General features: G+C 42.6%; 1 protein-coding gene across 1 annotated transcript in view; it reads left to right on the top strand.

Annotated features, from left to right (window-relative positions):
- Positions 1–14,326, top strand: part of CTTNBP2 (cortactin binding protein 2) — a 184,206-nt gene that overhangs the window by 108,523 nt on the left and 61,357 nt on the right. Inside the window, 4 exon segments of the mRNA XM_039508739.1 lie at positions 1,442–1,592; positions 6,549–6,803; positions 10,266–10,383; positions 12,925–13,200. Coding sequence (XP_039364673.1) covers positions 1,442–1,592; positions 6,549–6,803; positions 10,266–10,383; positions 12,925–13,200 — 800 coding nt within the window.

Below are 14,326 nucleotides of genomic sequence, written 5' to 3'. Positions count from 1 at the left end.
GGGTGCTAGTCAACCACAGCATGGGGCCCTCTCCCTACTGTTCCAGAGAGGTAGTGGCCTGGGCATCCCCGTCTCCCAGGAAGGCCAGCAGTACCTCCCCTCATTGGGAGTAGCTGAAAGATGGAAGTGGCAGCAGGTCTTCTCTTCTCACTAACATCACTCTTCTCCTCAGACCGCAGTGGAGGTGATGTTAGTTGGGTTCCCTCGAAGCTTTTTTTGTTTTGTACAGCCTCATTGAGATGAATGGGGCAGTTCACACATTTCTTTACAACCATTATGGCTAGAATCTTCATTTTTTAGATGAAAGCTGAGATTCTGATGTAATCAATGGCTCCATGAGTGGAGACCCTAGTTATACAGGCCTGCTGCACCTATAACTTAATCTGAGTACTCCTCTTGTCTTTTCTTTAATTTTATTCTGTCACTTTCAACTTTACCTGCTAGTCAAAGATTCCAGCCTGCTCTGTCTTCCTGTCAGCTGCACTCTCTTGCATCTCCATGTGTACTTTCATGCACCTCTGACACATGGAACATGTTCCCTGAACTAATCCATAAAACCCTCTCATCAAGACCCAGCTGTACTGCAGTGCCCTTATGAAATAAGCCAATGAATGACAGCTGGGTAGAGGGACATTTGGGAATATGTCTATTTATAATTGCAAGGGGGGGAAAGTGCATACTGTATACAAATTATATACACAAATATACACACATAATTGTGTCCTCCTCCATCCTCATGTTGCTTGTCTTTGGTCAGAGATTGTGTGTTTGCACAGCACTTATCACTGTGGGACTCCAGTCCTCAACTGGGCCTGTGAAAGCTACAGCAATTTAAATATTGAATAAAAGTATGTTGTTATGAGGAGGCAAGAGTGTGTATGGCTTTTGTGAACAAATCTTTAGTCACCTGAAAAGCAATCTTTCACAGCTGTTACGTTTCATGGATAGGAGACATCTCTACAGTTCTGTTTGATGCTTTAGATGCTGTTTTCTAATGAAAATATTGTAAAGCTTCACAACAAGTTTGTGTTTTCAGTATTTGCTGCTTTGTAGAACTACAAACATAACTGCAGTGAGAGTAATAGAGGGATTGCCAAATATTTAGAGAGAGAGAGAACTCTGATGTCAGTGATCAGGAAAAAAACATTCCTTTGTTACTCACACTTGAAGTCTTTTATTCAAACAGCTGTCAACTAAAAAGTTTTTGTCAGCTCTTGTAAAATACAGTTTTTCAGTCTTGCCAGTTTTAAACAGAACTTTAATATACCTACAATAATTTAGGATTGATGTGATTAATTTAACTTAATTAGTCTATGCTAATATATACATCAATACAACATTTAAATATGTTTTTTAAATATGCATGTAATGTCACATGGCATTTAAAAAGTCAAGTACAAGAATCTTTTATTGTGTTGTCACCTGATGTTTCCATTCATAGGTGTGCAGAATTATTAATTATGCATCAGGCTGACGTTAACCATGCTGCTGAAAGAGGACAGACGCCTTTGTACCTAGCCTGTGGAAATGGAAATAATGAATGTATCAAACTTTTGCTTGAAGCTGGAGCAGATCGAAGTGTAAAAACCAGTGTAAGTTAAAAGAATTTCTAAAATCACAGTGTGAACTGCACAGCTGCAAAAATCAGAATTCCTTGCACTGTAATTTTTAACTCTTTAATGATGTAATATTCAGTGTGTTTTGGAATTAGTAAAAAGCTTTGATTTTAATATTGCTGTGTCTCATTGTAAAATGTTTTCTATTTGTTTAGGTTGCATAGTTTCCCTATCAGAGGGGTAGCCGTGTTAGTCTGGTTCTGTAGAAGCAGCAAAGAATCCTGTGGCACCTTATAGACTAACAGACGTTTTGCAGCATGAGCTTTCGTGGGTGAATACCCACTTCTTCGGATGCAAGTTTCCCTAAAAACTTATAAATCACTTAGCTTTCCTCTCAGCCTCAGTTTTAAAATGCAACATTTTGTATACCATGTTCCTGTGTAGGACAGCAGAGGTAGAATCGATCTGCTTCACTGTCAACTCTCATGGTATGCAGTGTTGTTGTCTTGGAGTCATCGTGGATAGTTCTCTGAAGATGTCCACGCAGTGTGCAGAGGCAGTCAAAAAAGCAAACAGGATGTTAGGAATCATTAAAAAGGGGATAGAGAATAAGACTGAGAATATATTATTGCCCTTATATAAATCAATGGTACACCCACATCTTGAATACTGCGTACAGATGTGGTCTCCTCATCTCAAAAAAGATATACTGGCACTAGAAAAGGTTCAGAAAAGGGCAACTAAAATGATTAGGGGTTTGGAGAGGGTCCCATATGAGGAAAGATTAAAGAGGCTAGGACTCTTCAGCTTGGAAAAGAGGAGACTAAGGGGGGTTATGATAGAGGTATATGAGTGATGTGGAGAAGGTGGATAAGGAAAAGTTATTTACTTATTCCCATAATACAAGAACTAGGGGTCACCAAATGAAATTAATAGGCAGCAGGTTTAAAACAAATAAAAGGAAGTTCTTCACGCAGCGCACAGTCAACTTGTGGCACTCCTTACCTGAGAAGGTTGTGAAGGCTAGGACTATAACAGCGTTTAAAAGAGAACTGGATAAATTCATGGTGGTTAAGTCCATAAATGGCTATTAGCCAGGATGGGTAAGGAATGGTGTCCCTAGCTTCTGTTTGTCAGAGGATGGAGATGGATGGCAGGAGAGAGATCACTTGATCATTGCCTGTTAGGTTCACTCCCTCTGGGGCACCTGGCATTGGCCACTGTCGGTAGACAGATACTGGGCTAGATGGACCTTTGGTCTGACCCGGTACGGCCGTTCTTATGTTCTGATGTTCTTATGTTGTTGTAGCCTTGCTTCTCCTGGTGGCAGTCATGAATGAGGTAGGGATATGTGGTAGCCCCGATACCTCTATAGCTCTGGGACATCTTGTCTAATTGCAGATCAATGTTATCCTTGAAGAAAACATTCTTCAGCAAGGATTGTGAAAGAAATTCTTAGACATTTGTCACAAAGGGAGAGTGAGAAGGATAAAACAAAATGTATGTGTGTGGTGTGGATGGGGAGAGAGTAGGTGAGTGTCTTCAAATTTAAAGGTTAGGCATTCCCTTATTCACATACTTCAGGGCTATTGGTTAAACATTTGACAAGTACACATAATATTGAGACTTTTTATCCCTGAATGTTGTGAGTTTTAGACTCTCCAGAAATATTGTATGAAAGATATTTTGTATGTATTGTAGCCTTTTAAATACATACTGCATGTTAATTAGGTTAAAAGGGGCTGATTTTTGTGTGGAAAATAACCTGAATTCATTTTGAAATTAGAGGAAAAGAGGATATAGAAAACATTATTGAAAAGTTCTTGTCTGGTTGATAAGTTGACTTTTTATACCAAGACATTACAGAAATTGCCACTTACTGATTGCTTCTTTGTTGTAATATTAAGCCACACCTTATGGAAGGTGGTGCTACAGAAGTGCATCACCCTGAGAAGAAGACCTAGGGAGGTACAATGGATACATTTTTCAAAAGCACTTAAGTCCCATTGAAATTCAGTTATTGGGACTTAAATGCCTTTGTTATTGAGACACTTCCACATTTTTTCCCAGTGGCTCCAGAGTGCTCCCCACTGCCACAGAAGTCTAGCCACTGCACTACCTTTGGAGAAGGCACAGCGTGCTTTTCCCCCACATAGGAACATACTCCCTGTCTTGTGTCAGGAGGCCAGGTCCATGAATCCATCCTTTCCTACCAGCTTTGAGGAAGATATCATAGACAGAGGAAGAATCCTGAATCAGTCTTTGCTGTTAAAGGAGTGTGAGCACTGCCATTGTGCTCTGCTCTGCTGGGTAATACAGGGGAAATGTTCCTTGTACCTTTCTCCCAACTCTCATTGTGGAGTGCTGGCTGCAGATGACCAATAAATGACTTTAAAATTTAGTTTTTGAGGTCAAGATCTGTGAATACCTTAAATAGTTTCATTTTTTAAAATTGGAAAAACAATCTACTGCAAGACATTTCTCTCACTAGGGCATGCATTTTCTAAGTGGATCTCTTTGAAAGTAAAATCCAAACCATCAAGCATCCCTGAAATTTAAAAAAATCTTTCCTAAGAGTAGAAAATGTAGTAGCAAAATGATGAAGGGTGGAACCAATATTACAGGCCTGGTCTACACTAGGGTGTAGCGAATAGCGTAGCTGAAGTTGAACTACCTTAGTTCGAACTTCTTACCTGTCCAGACGCCGCGGGATCGAAGTCCGCGGCTCCCCCGTCAACTCCGCCACCGCCGTTCGCGGTGGTGGAGTTCCGGAGTTGACGGGAGTGCGTTCGGAGTTCGAACTATCGCGTCTAGATTAGATGCCATAGTTTGAACTCCGAGAAGTCGAACGCTACCCATCGACCCGGCCGTAAGTATGGACGTACCCACAGTGTCGAGTTGTATGAACGTGTGTGTTGATTTTTCCAAACTAAGGAGATTGCAAAACTCAAACCATACATATATGCTGACAAAGGTGCAGGAAGTAGGACTCGGAGAGTGCTGCAGTACCCCCAGATTTTGCGCCTGGTATCCTGGCTGCTGGCCCCACGCCTCTGCCACCCTGAGTGCTGGCTGCCGGCCCCCTGCGGCCCAGAGAGTCTGCTTCTGGCCTGGGGTCCTGCTTGGCTGCTGTCCCTGGGGGCTCTGCTGCCAGCCTCAGGGTCCCAGCCTCTATGCCATATATGAGGTCCCAGCCGCTGGGACCCTAGAGGCTCCACTGCCAGCCCCAGGGTCCTTGCCGCCAGCCCCACACCCGGGGGCTCTACAGCCAGCCCCACGGTCCCAGCCACCAGCTTACATGTGGGGTCCCACTGGGGTCCCAGGGGCTCCACTGCCAGTCCCAGGATCCTGGCCGCTGGCCCTGCATGCTGGATCCCAGCAGCCCGCCCCATGCCTGGGGGCTCTGCTGCCTGCCCTAGAGTCCCAGTTGCCAGCCCAGGGTCCCGCCCGGCTGCTGACTCTGCGCCCAGGGGTTCCCCCGCCAGCCCCAGGGTCCCAGCCACTGGCCCCAGGGTCCTGGCCATCCGCCCTGCATGCGGAGTCCCGGCTGCCAGCCCCATGCCCGGGACTCTGCACCCGCCCATAGCTGTGGCCCAAGCCTCCACTGCCTTACTCCTGTTCGCCTCCCCGCTCCCAGAGCCAAGGGCGTGCTTCCGGCCCCAGCTCTAGGGGGTGGGGGTCGCAGAAGGGGACAAGAGGGATGCATCTCAGTACCCCCACTCCAAAAACTGTTCCAGCACCACCATATGCTGAGAATCTTTTTGTCACTTACAATGGAAAGAAGCTTCTTTGGTCAGCTCAAATGTAGTGATAATTTAGAAGAAAATAAGTAGGAGAGACAAGTTCAGACTGTGGCCTTTTAAATTAAGGACATCAAAGGAGAATTAAGGACAGGGCTGGCTCCAGGCACCAGCTGAGCAAGCTCGTGCTTGGGGCGGCAGATTCCAAGGGGCGGCATTCCAGCCAATATCTCTCTCTCTTTTTTTTTTTTTTTTTGCTTCGCCGATTCGGCCGCCCCCGCAGGTTTTTTCTTTTTGCTTTGCTGCCCTAGCCACCCTGTAGGGGGCAGCAGCGCAGAGGAGGGGAGTGCCCTTCTGGGGGCGGTGCCAGGTCTGTAGCAAGCCCAGCAGGGCAGCCCGCGTCCTTCTCTGCCCGCCGACAGGAGCGGCGTGGAGTCCTCCTCACAGGCGGCGTGGCGAGCGCTCCACTGAAGGAAGCCCTGGCTGTCCCCCTTCATCTCTCTGTCCCCTGCTGCCCAGGACACATCTGCAGGGCAGGGAGTCCCCCTGCACCCGCACTCTGTCCGTCCCGCAGGTTTTGTTTGTTTGTTTTCCCCTTTGCTGCTCCGGCCGACCGCAGGTTTGTTTGTCTCCCCTCCCCCTCCCCCACTGCTCCGGCTGGCCCGCAGGTTTTTTTGCTTGGGACAGAAAAAAAGCCAGAGCCGGCCCTGATTAAGGATTGAAAATTCTTCCAAGAGCAGCTGCATTGGCTTTGTTGTGCTAATGCAGAGAGAAGCTAACATTGTGCATAGCCAGAGAGGAGAAAAGTGCTATATAAAATTGTACAGAATAGTAAATAAAAAATCTGACAAAGGTCCAGTTACAATGTTACATTAGCTCGCAGTTTCAACCCAAGACATCCCTGGCAGAGGGTTGCTTTAATTCAGTTTGACCTCCACTTGGCATGTTTTCGGTGGACCCTTACAACCTGTGGTGGCTCAATAAATGTCTTTTTCCAAGCAGGTATTATGGGACTGTAACCCACCTTTTTCATTTCACACCAGGCATCTCACACACATACTTTTGTATAAAGCACAACAGATGGGCTGTCTCATACAAAACTGTGACATTTGTTTATAGCCAGCCATTGTTGGATGCTTAAAAGCTTTACAGACAGCATGTTTGATAGAAAGCAATTAGTAATATAAATTCTGTAACTAACCACTTTTCTCCGTGTGTGGTGGGGTTGTGCTTTTCATTTTTGTGTCTTTAGGATGGCTGGACACCAATTCATGCAGCTGTGGATTCTGGTAATGTTGACAGCCTCAAGCTCCTTATGTACTATGGAGAAACAGACAATGGAAACTTTATGAATGATGCACAGCCTAATTCAGGCTTCTTTGACTTGGAATGCAGAGAAGACAGCTATCCCAGTAAAGCAAGACCTGTTGTTTCTGCAGATCTCATCAACCATGCTGACAAAGAGGGTTGGACTGCTGCCCATATAGCAGCATCAAAAGGCTTTAAGGTCTGTCTGTATGTTGTTATAACTATTGTAGCAATTAAATTATTTTTCAATTAATTGTGTCTATTTAATATAGACATGTCAAGTTAATGACATCCTTAATTGTAAATGTAACTGTTCATAGTTAAATGAAAATTATTTTAATTTTGCAAATACAATCTCCAACTATCCATGGAATATTGATTTTTTTTTTTTAAGTATCTGTGCTTTGTGCGTGTTTTTCAATTGGAAATGAGTACGTTAGCTGGAAAATGTTTTATTATGATTGCAGGGGGAAATCCAATCTGACCTACTCCACCCTGACTAATTGATGTCAGCAGGGCAGTTTCTTGACTCCAGGCACTAATGCAACATTTGGCATCAGAAGCTTGACGCTACTAACTCTGAATGGTTAATTGATTTTTTTTTTTTTTAATGAGAAGTAGGATTTGTATCAGTTCAAAGCTGAGACTGTTTGTTTCTGGAAGAGAGAATGGAACAGAGATGTCATTGAGGGGCATAGGGAAGGATAGTTTTGAGAATAGGGCCCAAGATTTTAAAAATCAACTAGTGATATTGAGTGCCTAAACTGAGACATTATAAAAGAGGCTTGATTCTCAGAGAAGGCTGAGAACCAGCCCTGTGAAAATGAGGCCTCTGTAGGTATCTTGGATGGGGCACCCAAAAATGGATGCGCTTAAAATTTCTCTACGCTTTTAAAAATCTTGGCCAAATCTGTTTATCACCTGAGTCTGGCTAAGAGGTTGTGACCTTTTTTTTTTTTTTTGTCTGAGGACCTTGCCACTATTCACCATACTTTTATTACATAGAATATAGAATAGAATATCAGGGTTGGAAGGGACCTCAGGAGGTCATCTAGTCCAAGCCCCTGCTCAAAGCGCAGGACCAGTTCCCAACTAAATCATCCCAGTCAGGGCCTTGTCAAGCCTGATCTTAAAAATCTCCAAAGAAAGAGATTCCATCACCTCCCTAGGTAACCCATTCTAGTGCTTCACCACCCTCCTCGTGGAAAAAGTTTTTCCTAATATCCAACCTAAACCTCCCACGCTGCAACTTGAGACCATTGCTCCTTGTTCTGTCATCTGGTACCACTGAGAACAGTCTAGATCCATACTCCTTGGAACCCCCTTTCAGGTAGCTGAAAGCAGCTATCAAATCCCCCCTCATTCTTCTCTTCTGCAGACTAAACAATCCCAGTTCCCTCAGCCTCTCCTCATAAGTCATGTGCTCCAGCCTCCTAATCATTTTTGTTGCCCTCCACTGGACTCTTTCCAATTTTTCCACATCCTTCTTGCAGTGGGGGGCCCAAAACTGGACACAGTGCTCCAGATGAGGCCTCACCAATGTCGAATAGAGGGGAATGATCACGTCCCTCGATCTGCTGGCAATGCCCCTACTTATACAGCCCCAAATGCTGTTAGCCTTCTTGGCAACAAGGGCACACTGTTGACTCATATCCAGCTTCTTGTCCACTGTAACCCCTAGGTCCTTTTCTGCAGAACTGCTGCTGAGCCATTCGATCCCTAGTCTGTAGCAGTGCATGGCATTCTTCTGTCCTAAGTGCAGGACTCTGCACTTGTCCTTGTTGAACCTCATCAGGTTTCTTTTGGCCCAATCCTCTAATTTGTTTAGGTCCCTCTGTATCCTATTCCTACCCTCCAGCATATCTACCACTCCTCCCAGTTTAGTGTCATCTGCAAACTTGCTGAGAGTGCAGTCCACGCCATCCTCCAGAACATTAATGAAGATATTGAACAAAACCAGCCCCAGGACCGACCCTTGGGGCACTCCGCTTGATACCGGCTGCCAACTAGACATGGAGCCATTGATCACTACCCGTTGAGCTCGACGATCTAGCCAGCTTTCTGTCCATCCAGCCCATAATTCTTTAACTTGCCAGCAATAATACTGTGGGAGACCGTATCTAAAACTTTGCTAAAGTCAAGAAATAACACATCCACTGCTTTCCCCTCATCCACAGACCCAATTATCTCCTCATAGAAGGCAATTAGGTTAGTCAGGCATGACTTGCCCTTGGTGAATCCATGCCGACTGTTCCTGATCACTTTTCTCTCCTCTAAGGGCTTCAGAATTTTTTGAGGACCTGCTCCATGAGTTTTCTAGGGACTGAGGTGAGGCTGACTGGCCTGTAGTTCCCCAGATCCTCCTCTTTCCCTTTTTTAAATATGGGCACTACATTAGCCTTTTTCCAGTCATCCGGGACCTCCCCCGATCGCCATGAGTTTTCAAAGATAATGGCCAATGGCTCTGCAATCACATCCGCCAAGTCCTTTAGCACTCTCAGATGCAGCACATCTGGCCCCATGAATCTGTGCTCATCCAGCTTTTCTAAATAGTCCTGAACCACTTCTTTCTCCACAGAGGTCTGGTCACCTCCTCCCCATGCTGTTCTGCCCAGTTACCTCAAGATTAAACCACTGCAATGCACTCTGTGTAAAGCTACCCCTTAAAATGATTTGGAGACAGATGCTGGTGTGGAATGCAGTGGCTTTCTTATTGAATGGGGCATCTTGCTAGAAGCAAATAAATGACACAGGTGCTTCAGGATCTGCACTAACTGCCAATTGATTTGCCGGTGGAGCTTAAGGTGTTCATCATTATCTGTAAAGCCCTAAATGACCTGGGACCAGACAGCTTGAGGGATCACCTTTCTCCCTGTGCCATACCGTCACAGCTGCAGTCAGCAGGGTCACTTGAGCTAGATTTCTCTCTTTATAATAGCTTTAAAAATTTGGGCTGGTGTGCCTAAATGTTTGTATTCTGTTTTTGTTACAAACTAAGATTTGTTTGCATTATTGATATTCTTTCAGAAATTCAAATTTACTTGCTGAAGGAGGGACTTGTAAGGTGAATTTGCAACTATCATTGTTGGGTTATTGTGTATCACTCACATACCAAGCATAGATGGGAATTTGTTACCCTGCTAATGTTTTTGTTGCTAAGTAAACACAGGTTCAGTGGGTTGCTCATGTCTTCTGAATATCCTAGTAGGTGAATCATTACTAAACCTTCAACTTGCCTTTTAATATAAGCTGAAAACTGAAACCAAGATTTTCAAAACAGGATACTTTAAGTTAGGCTCTTAAATAAGTGACCAGATTTTCAGAAGTGTTGACTTCAGTGGGAGCTATAGAGTTCCCAGTGCTTGGAAAATACTGACTTTAGGGACTCTGTTTTAAAAACCTTGGCCTGAGAATTTCAAGTCTAAGGCAAAACATTTGACACCTGTACTTCAGTTCTGTGAGAAACACCTTTTGGAGCTTCATGTTTAGCAATTCTGTTAGTTGCCTTTCTCTGTATATTTGGAAATACATGTGTACATATTGAATCAGAAGTGTAATGTCTAATTGTAGGGCTGCCTGCTTTGGGCAGAAAACAATTTTTGAGTATTTAGCCCAAGTTAATTTAGTTAAACTGCAAATAATATAGCTCTCATCTTTCCAGAACTGCCTAGAAATCTTGTGTAGCCATGGTGGACTAGAGGCTGAAAGGAAAGATAAGTGCGATCGAACGCTGCATGATGTTGCCACTGATGACTGCAAACATCTCCTGGAGAACTTGAGTGAGTTATAGTTTGCCAACAGCACTGCACTAAAATATTGAGCAGCCAGGGTCTTGTGGGACACAGAAGAAACATTTAATACAATGTTTGTTTACCCTTAATCTCACCCTGCTCACATTTTTCAACCACCAAGCCAGTTTAGTTTTTAAAGAGTGCAGACATATTACTCAAAATTCTGCTACAATAAATGACAAAAAAATCTTGTTGGAAGGTATAGGGTAATCTCTTGTTCTGATTTTTAGTAGTACCTTAAAATGTGTCAACTTTAAAAAAAAATCAAATAAATTGCTCAAGTCTGAAAACAAACCTAATCCTTTGGAATTGGTAAATTAATATTTAGTAGTTATTTTTCATCAGAACTCTTACCTTTCTTCCTTTCATTGTTCGTATCCTCCTCTTTTAAGACTCTTTGGGCAAAATCCTTACCAGGTTTAAACAAAATAACATGTTTGTTATTGAATTTGGAGTAGAACTAGATGATTTTTTTTCCAGACTAATTGTTTATTCACCAAAAAGTGCAGGTTTTTTAGCTGCAAAACTACTAGTGAACTTGATACAAATTTGCCAAATAGTTTTGGCTCAAAACCATTTTTTTCATAATTTAGATGCCATTCAAAAATGGGAGGAGCAGGTGGTGCTGGTGCCCTGCTTACAACTTTTTGCCCAGTGTTTAGGGCTCTTAACCGGAATGTGGGAGACCCAGGTTCTAGTGTGGATCTCTCTCATTCTCTCCTGTTGTAACTGTTCTGCTATGTATAAACAGAGTCATTGAAGCAGGGACTTGGGTCTCCCATGTTGCAGGAGAATGCCTTAACTACCAGGATATAAAGTCATTTTCACTCTCTTTTCCTGGCCCAGTAGCTAATCATCGTCATTATGGCTGACTGTGAATTGTCACTGGATGAGAGTGCCCAAAGCACTGGGCTAAATGTTACAGGTGGTAGTGGTGGCGCCATCCCTACCAGACATTTTGTGAATCTAGCCTTTTAAAAATCCCTGAAACAAAATGTTGCAGATTAAATTATGTTTTCTTCTACCTAAAATGGATTTTTTTTCAAATCCCTGGCATTTTTTGCCATATTTATATTAGTTTGACCTCCAATCAGATTTTTTCCCCAATTGAACTATAAAAACAAAACCAAAACAGCATTGAAAGTCTTGTTACAGCAGAATTACTCCCCAAACCAGCCAGCTTCTCTCCTCAGTAGAAGCTGCACTTCCTCAGTATTTCAGGGTCATTTGCTGAAATGTATTGTTTTTCCAATGAAGTTGGGGGAGAGTGAGGCTTGCAATCCTAGAGTGACCTTTAATGATGCATATAGCAGGGATAGCCAAACTTACTGGCCCTCTGAGCTGCATACAAAAATCTTCAGAAGTTCAAGAGATGGGGTTTGGCGCTTCAGCCCTGTGGCAAGATGGTGGAGCTAGGGGTTTCTGCCCTGCAAGGGCCAGGGGCAGGGTCTCAGGGCTTCAGCCCTGTGGGGCACACTTTCTGGGGTATGGGGCTTCAGCATACCACAAGCTGAAGCCCCAAGATCCCTCTCCCTATTGTGCAGAAACTCCTAGCCCCACCATGCCACCACAGGGCAGAAGCCCCAGCTCCTCCAAACAATCTGGTAGTCAGAAAAGGGCGGGGGGGGGGGGGCGGAGTTATAGGGGGCTCTGAAAGCTGCAGTTTAACTGTAAAAGAGTTGCATGCGGCTCATGACTCATGGTTTGGCCACCTCTGGCATATAGTATAAACAGATATTAATCTACTTAATCTATTGCTATTATGGAATTTTGTCCCAGTTCTAAGAGTACAGCAAGATCCAAAAATTATTCCTCTAATGTGTTATGCTGTGTATGTAACCCACTGCGCACACCCTCTGTTCCTTTATTATTTTTTAAATTTTTTTCTCTGGTGACAGTCTTAAAATGTTTCCAATGGGTTGTCTATTTTTAAGTGTGTAATGTCTTTATTTTCCTATGAAAGAAAATGTCCACAAAGAAATCTGTTTCAAATTTTTTGCTTTCCAGACTCCCATTAAAAATGTTTGGCTTGGATATTTTTCCCTGTAACTGCAACTAAATAATTATTAGCTTTTTCTATAATGATAGTAAAATTGTATTGACATACATATGCATAACCACAAATGAAATCTCCTCCCTGTTAGAAAATGAAACGTTAGAAACCACTAGCCATATGACTAAATCTGTAAGAATTTGAATCTGGAAAGAGAAAATGAAAGATTATTTAAGCTTGTCTTGTAGACCAATAGTGTATTATTGATACTTATAAAATGAAGGTAGTGATGTTGAATGCTTTGTATAATAATCTGTAATTTAATAGTGGTTTTATGACTGTTTTGCATTGTGGTACAGACCATGCTCTTTCTCCATATTCCCTAATTGAATAATAGATGTTATAATACTTGTCTGTCTCCAAGGGCTATTGAGATGTAAAAGTACTTCATATTATTAACCTTATTTTCAATAGCTCTTTTATTGTGTTTTTTGTGTGATTTTAACGATCTAAGGTTCTCTAATTTTTTTTAATAGATGCTCTTAGAGTACCTTTAAGGATTTCAGTCAGTGAAATAGAACTAGCCTACTGTGGTACAGAGGATTGTGACACAGAAAACACAATATGTTCTTTAAATATCCGCAAACAGACATCATGGGATGATTTTTCAAAAGCAGTGAGTCAGGCGGTGACAAACCATTTCCAAGCAATCAGCTCTGATGGATGGAAGAGTCTAGAAGACCTGACATTTAATAATGCTGCAGAATCCAACATTGGCCTCAGTGCAAGCAGTATATTCTCCATTAAAATAGGTAAGAATCATCGCTGTTGCTTGAAAGAAAAGCAATACCTTTTTCCCGTTTGTGGGGTGCATGAGATGTTGTTAATTCCTTAATTAAGTATATTTAAGATTACTTGTGGAAGCTTCTGGGCTAGATAAGGCCATCATGATTGCATTCATTACACAAAACACTCATTTGCATTTAAGACACTTTCATGCCTTAAGTATTACTTACCCAATAAAATAAAATTGGATGAAAATATTTGATGAGGTTTCTTGATAAGATGCTTTAAACCTTAGAGACTAAGGAAATTCCCTTTTGGGAAAGGAGGAGCCCATCCTAAAACAAAATGAAGCCAGCTTGCTGGCATGTAAAATTAAAAAGGTCATAGAGGAGTTTTTAAACTACATGCTGAGGAAAAGCTGACAGGTGTGGAAGAGCACACAATTCTGACAGACATATCCATTAGGGGAGGATTCGTTAAAGGGGATACTCTATATCCTAGTAAAGAGGAGAGGATAGAAGCTGACAGATTACAGGTAGGAACTAAAGAGAAACAGTCAAATGAAAGAGTCCCATTCAATTAGATCACATGGCAGACAACTAAATATTGACAAATTTTATAAGTGCTTGTATGCAAATTCAAGAAGTCTAAATACTAAGATTGGTGAACTTGAGTGCCTGGTATTAAATGAGAATATTGACATAATAGGTATCACAGAAACTTGTTGGAATGATGATGATCAATGGGGCATGGTAATTCCAGAGTACAAAATATATGGGAATGACAGTAGGTCTCATTAGTGGGGGAATGGCATTATATGTGAAAGAAAGCATAGCGTCAAATAGCATAAAAATCTAAATTAAACTTTACCATAAAATCTCTATGGATTCCATGCTTGAATAGTAAGATATAGCAGTAGGAATATTCTACCAATCACCTGCCCAGGATGATGACAGTGATTGTGAAATGCTCCAGGAGATTAGAGAGGCTACAAAAACAGAAAACAAAATAATTATCGGGGATTTCAACTATCCCCTACTGACTGGGAACATGTCACCTCAAGATGGGATGCAGAGATAAAATTTCTAGACACCATTAATGGCAGCTTCTTGGAACAGCTAGTCCTGGGTCCCACAAGGGGAGAGGCAATTC

Source organism: Mauremys reevesii, linkage group 1 (genome assembly GCF_016161935.1).
Source record: "Mauremys reevesii isolate NIE-2019 linkage group 1, ASM1616193v1, whole genome shotgun sequence".
In the NCBI taxonomy this organism is placed as follows: Eukaryota; Metazoa; Chordata; order Testudines; family Geoemydidae; genus Mauremys; species Mauremys reevesii.
The sequence above is the reverse complement of the archived record's forward strand: the minus strand, read 5'-3'. Positions and strand labels throughout refer to the sequence as shown.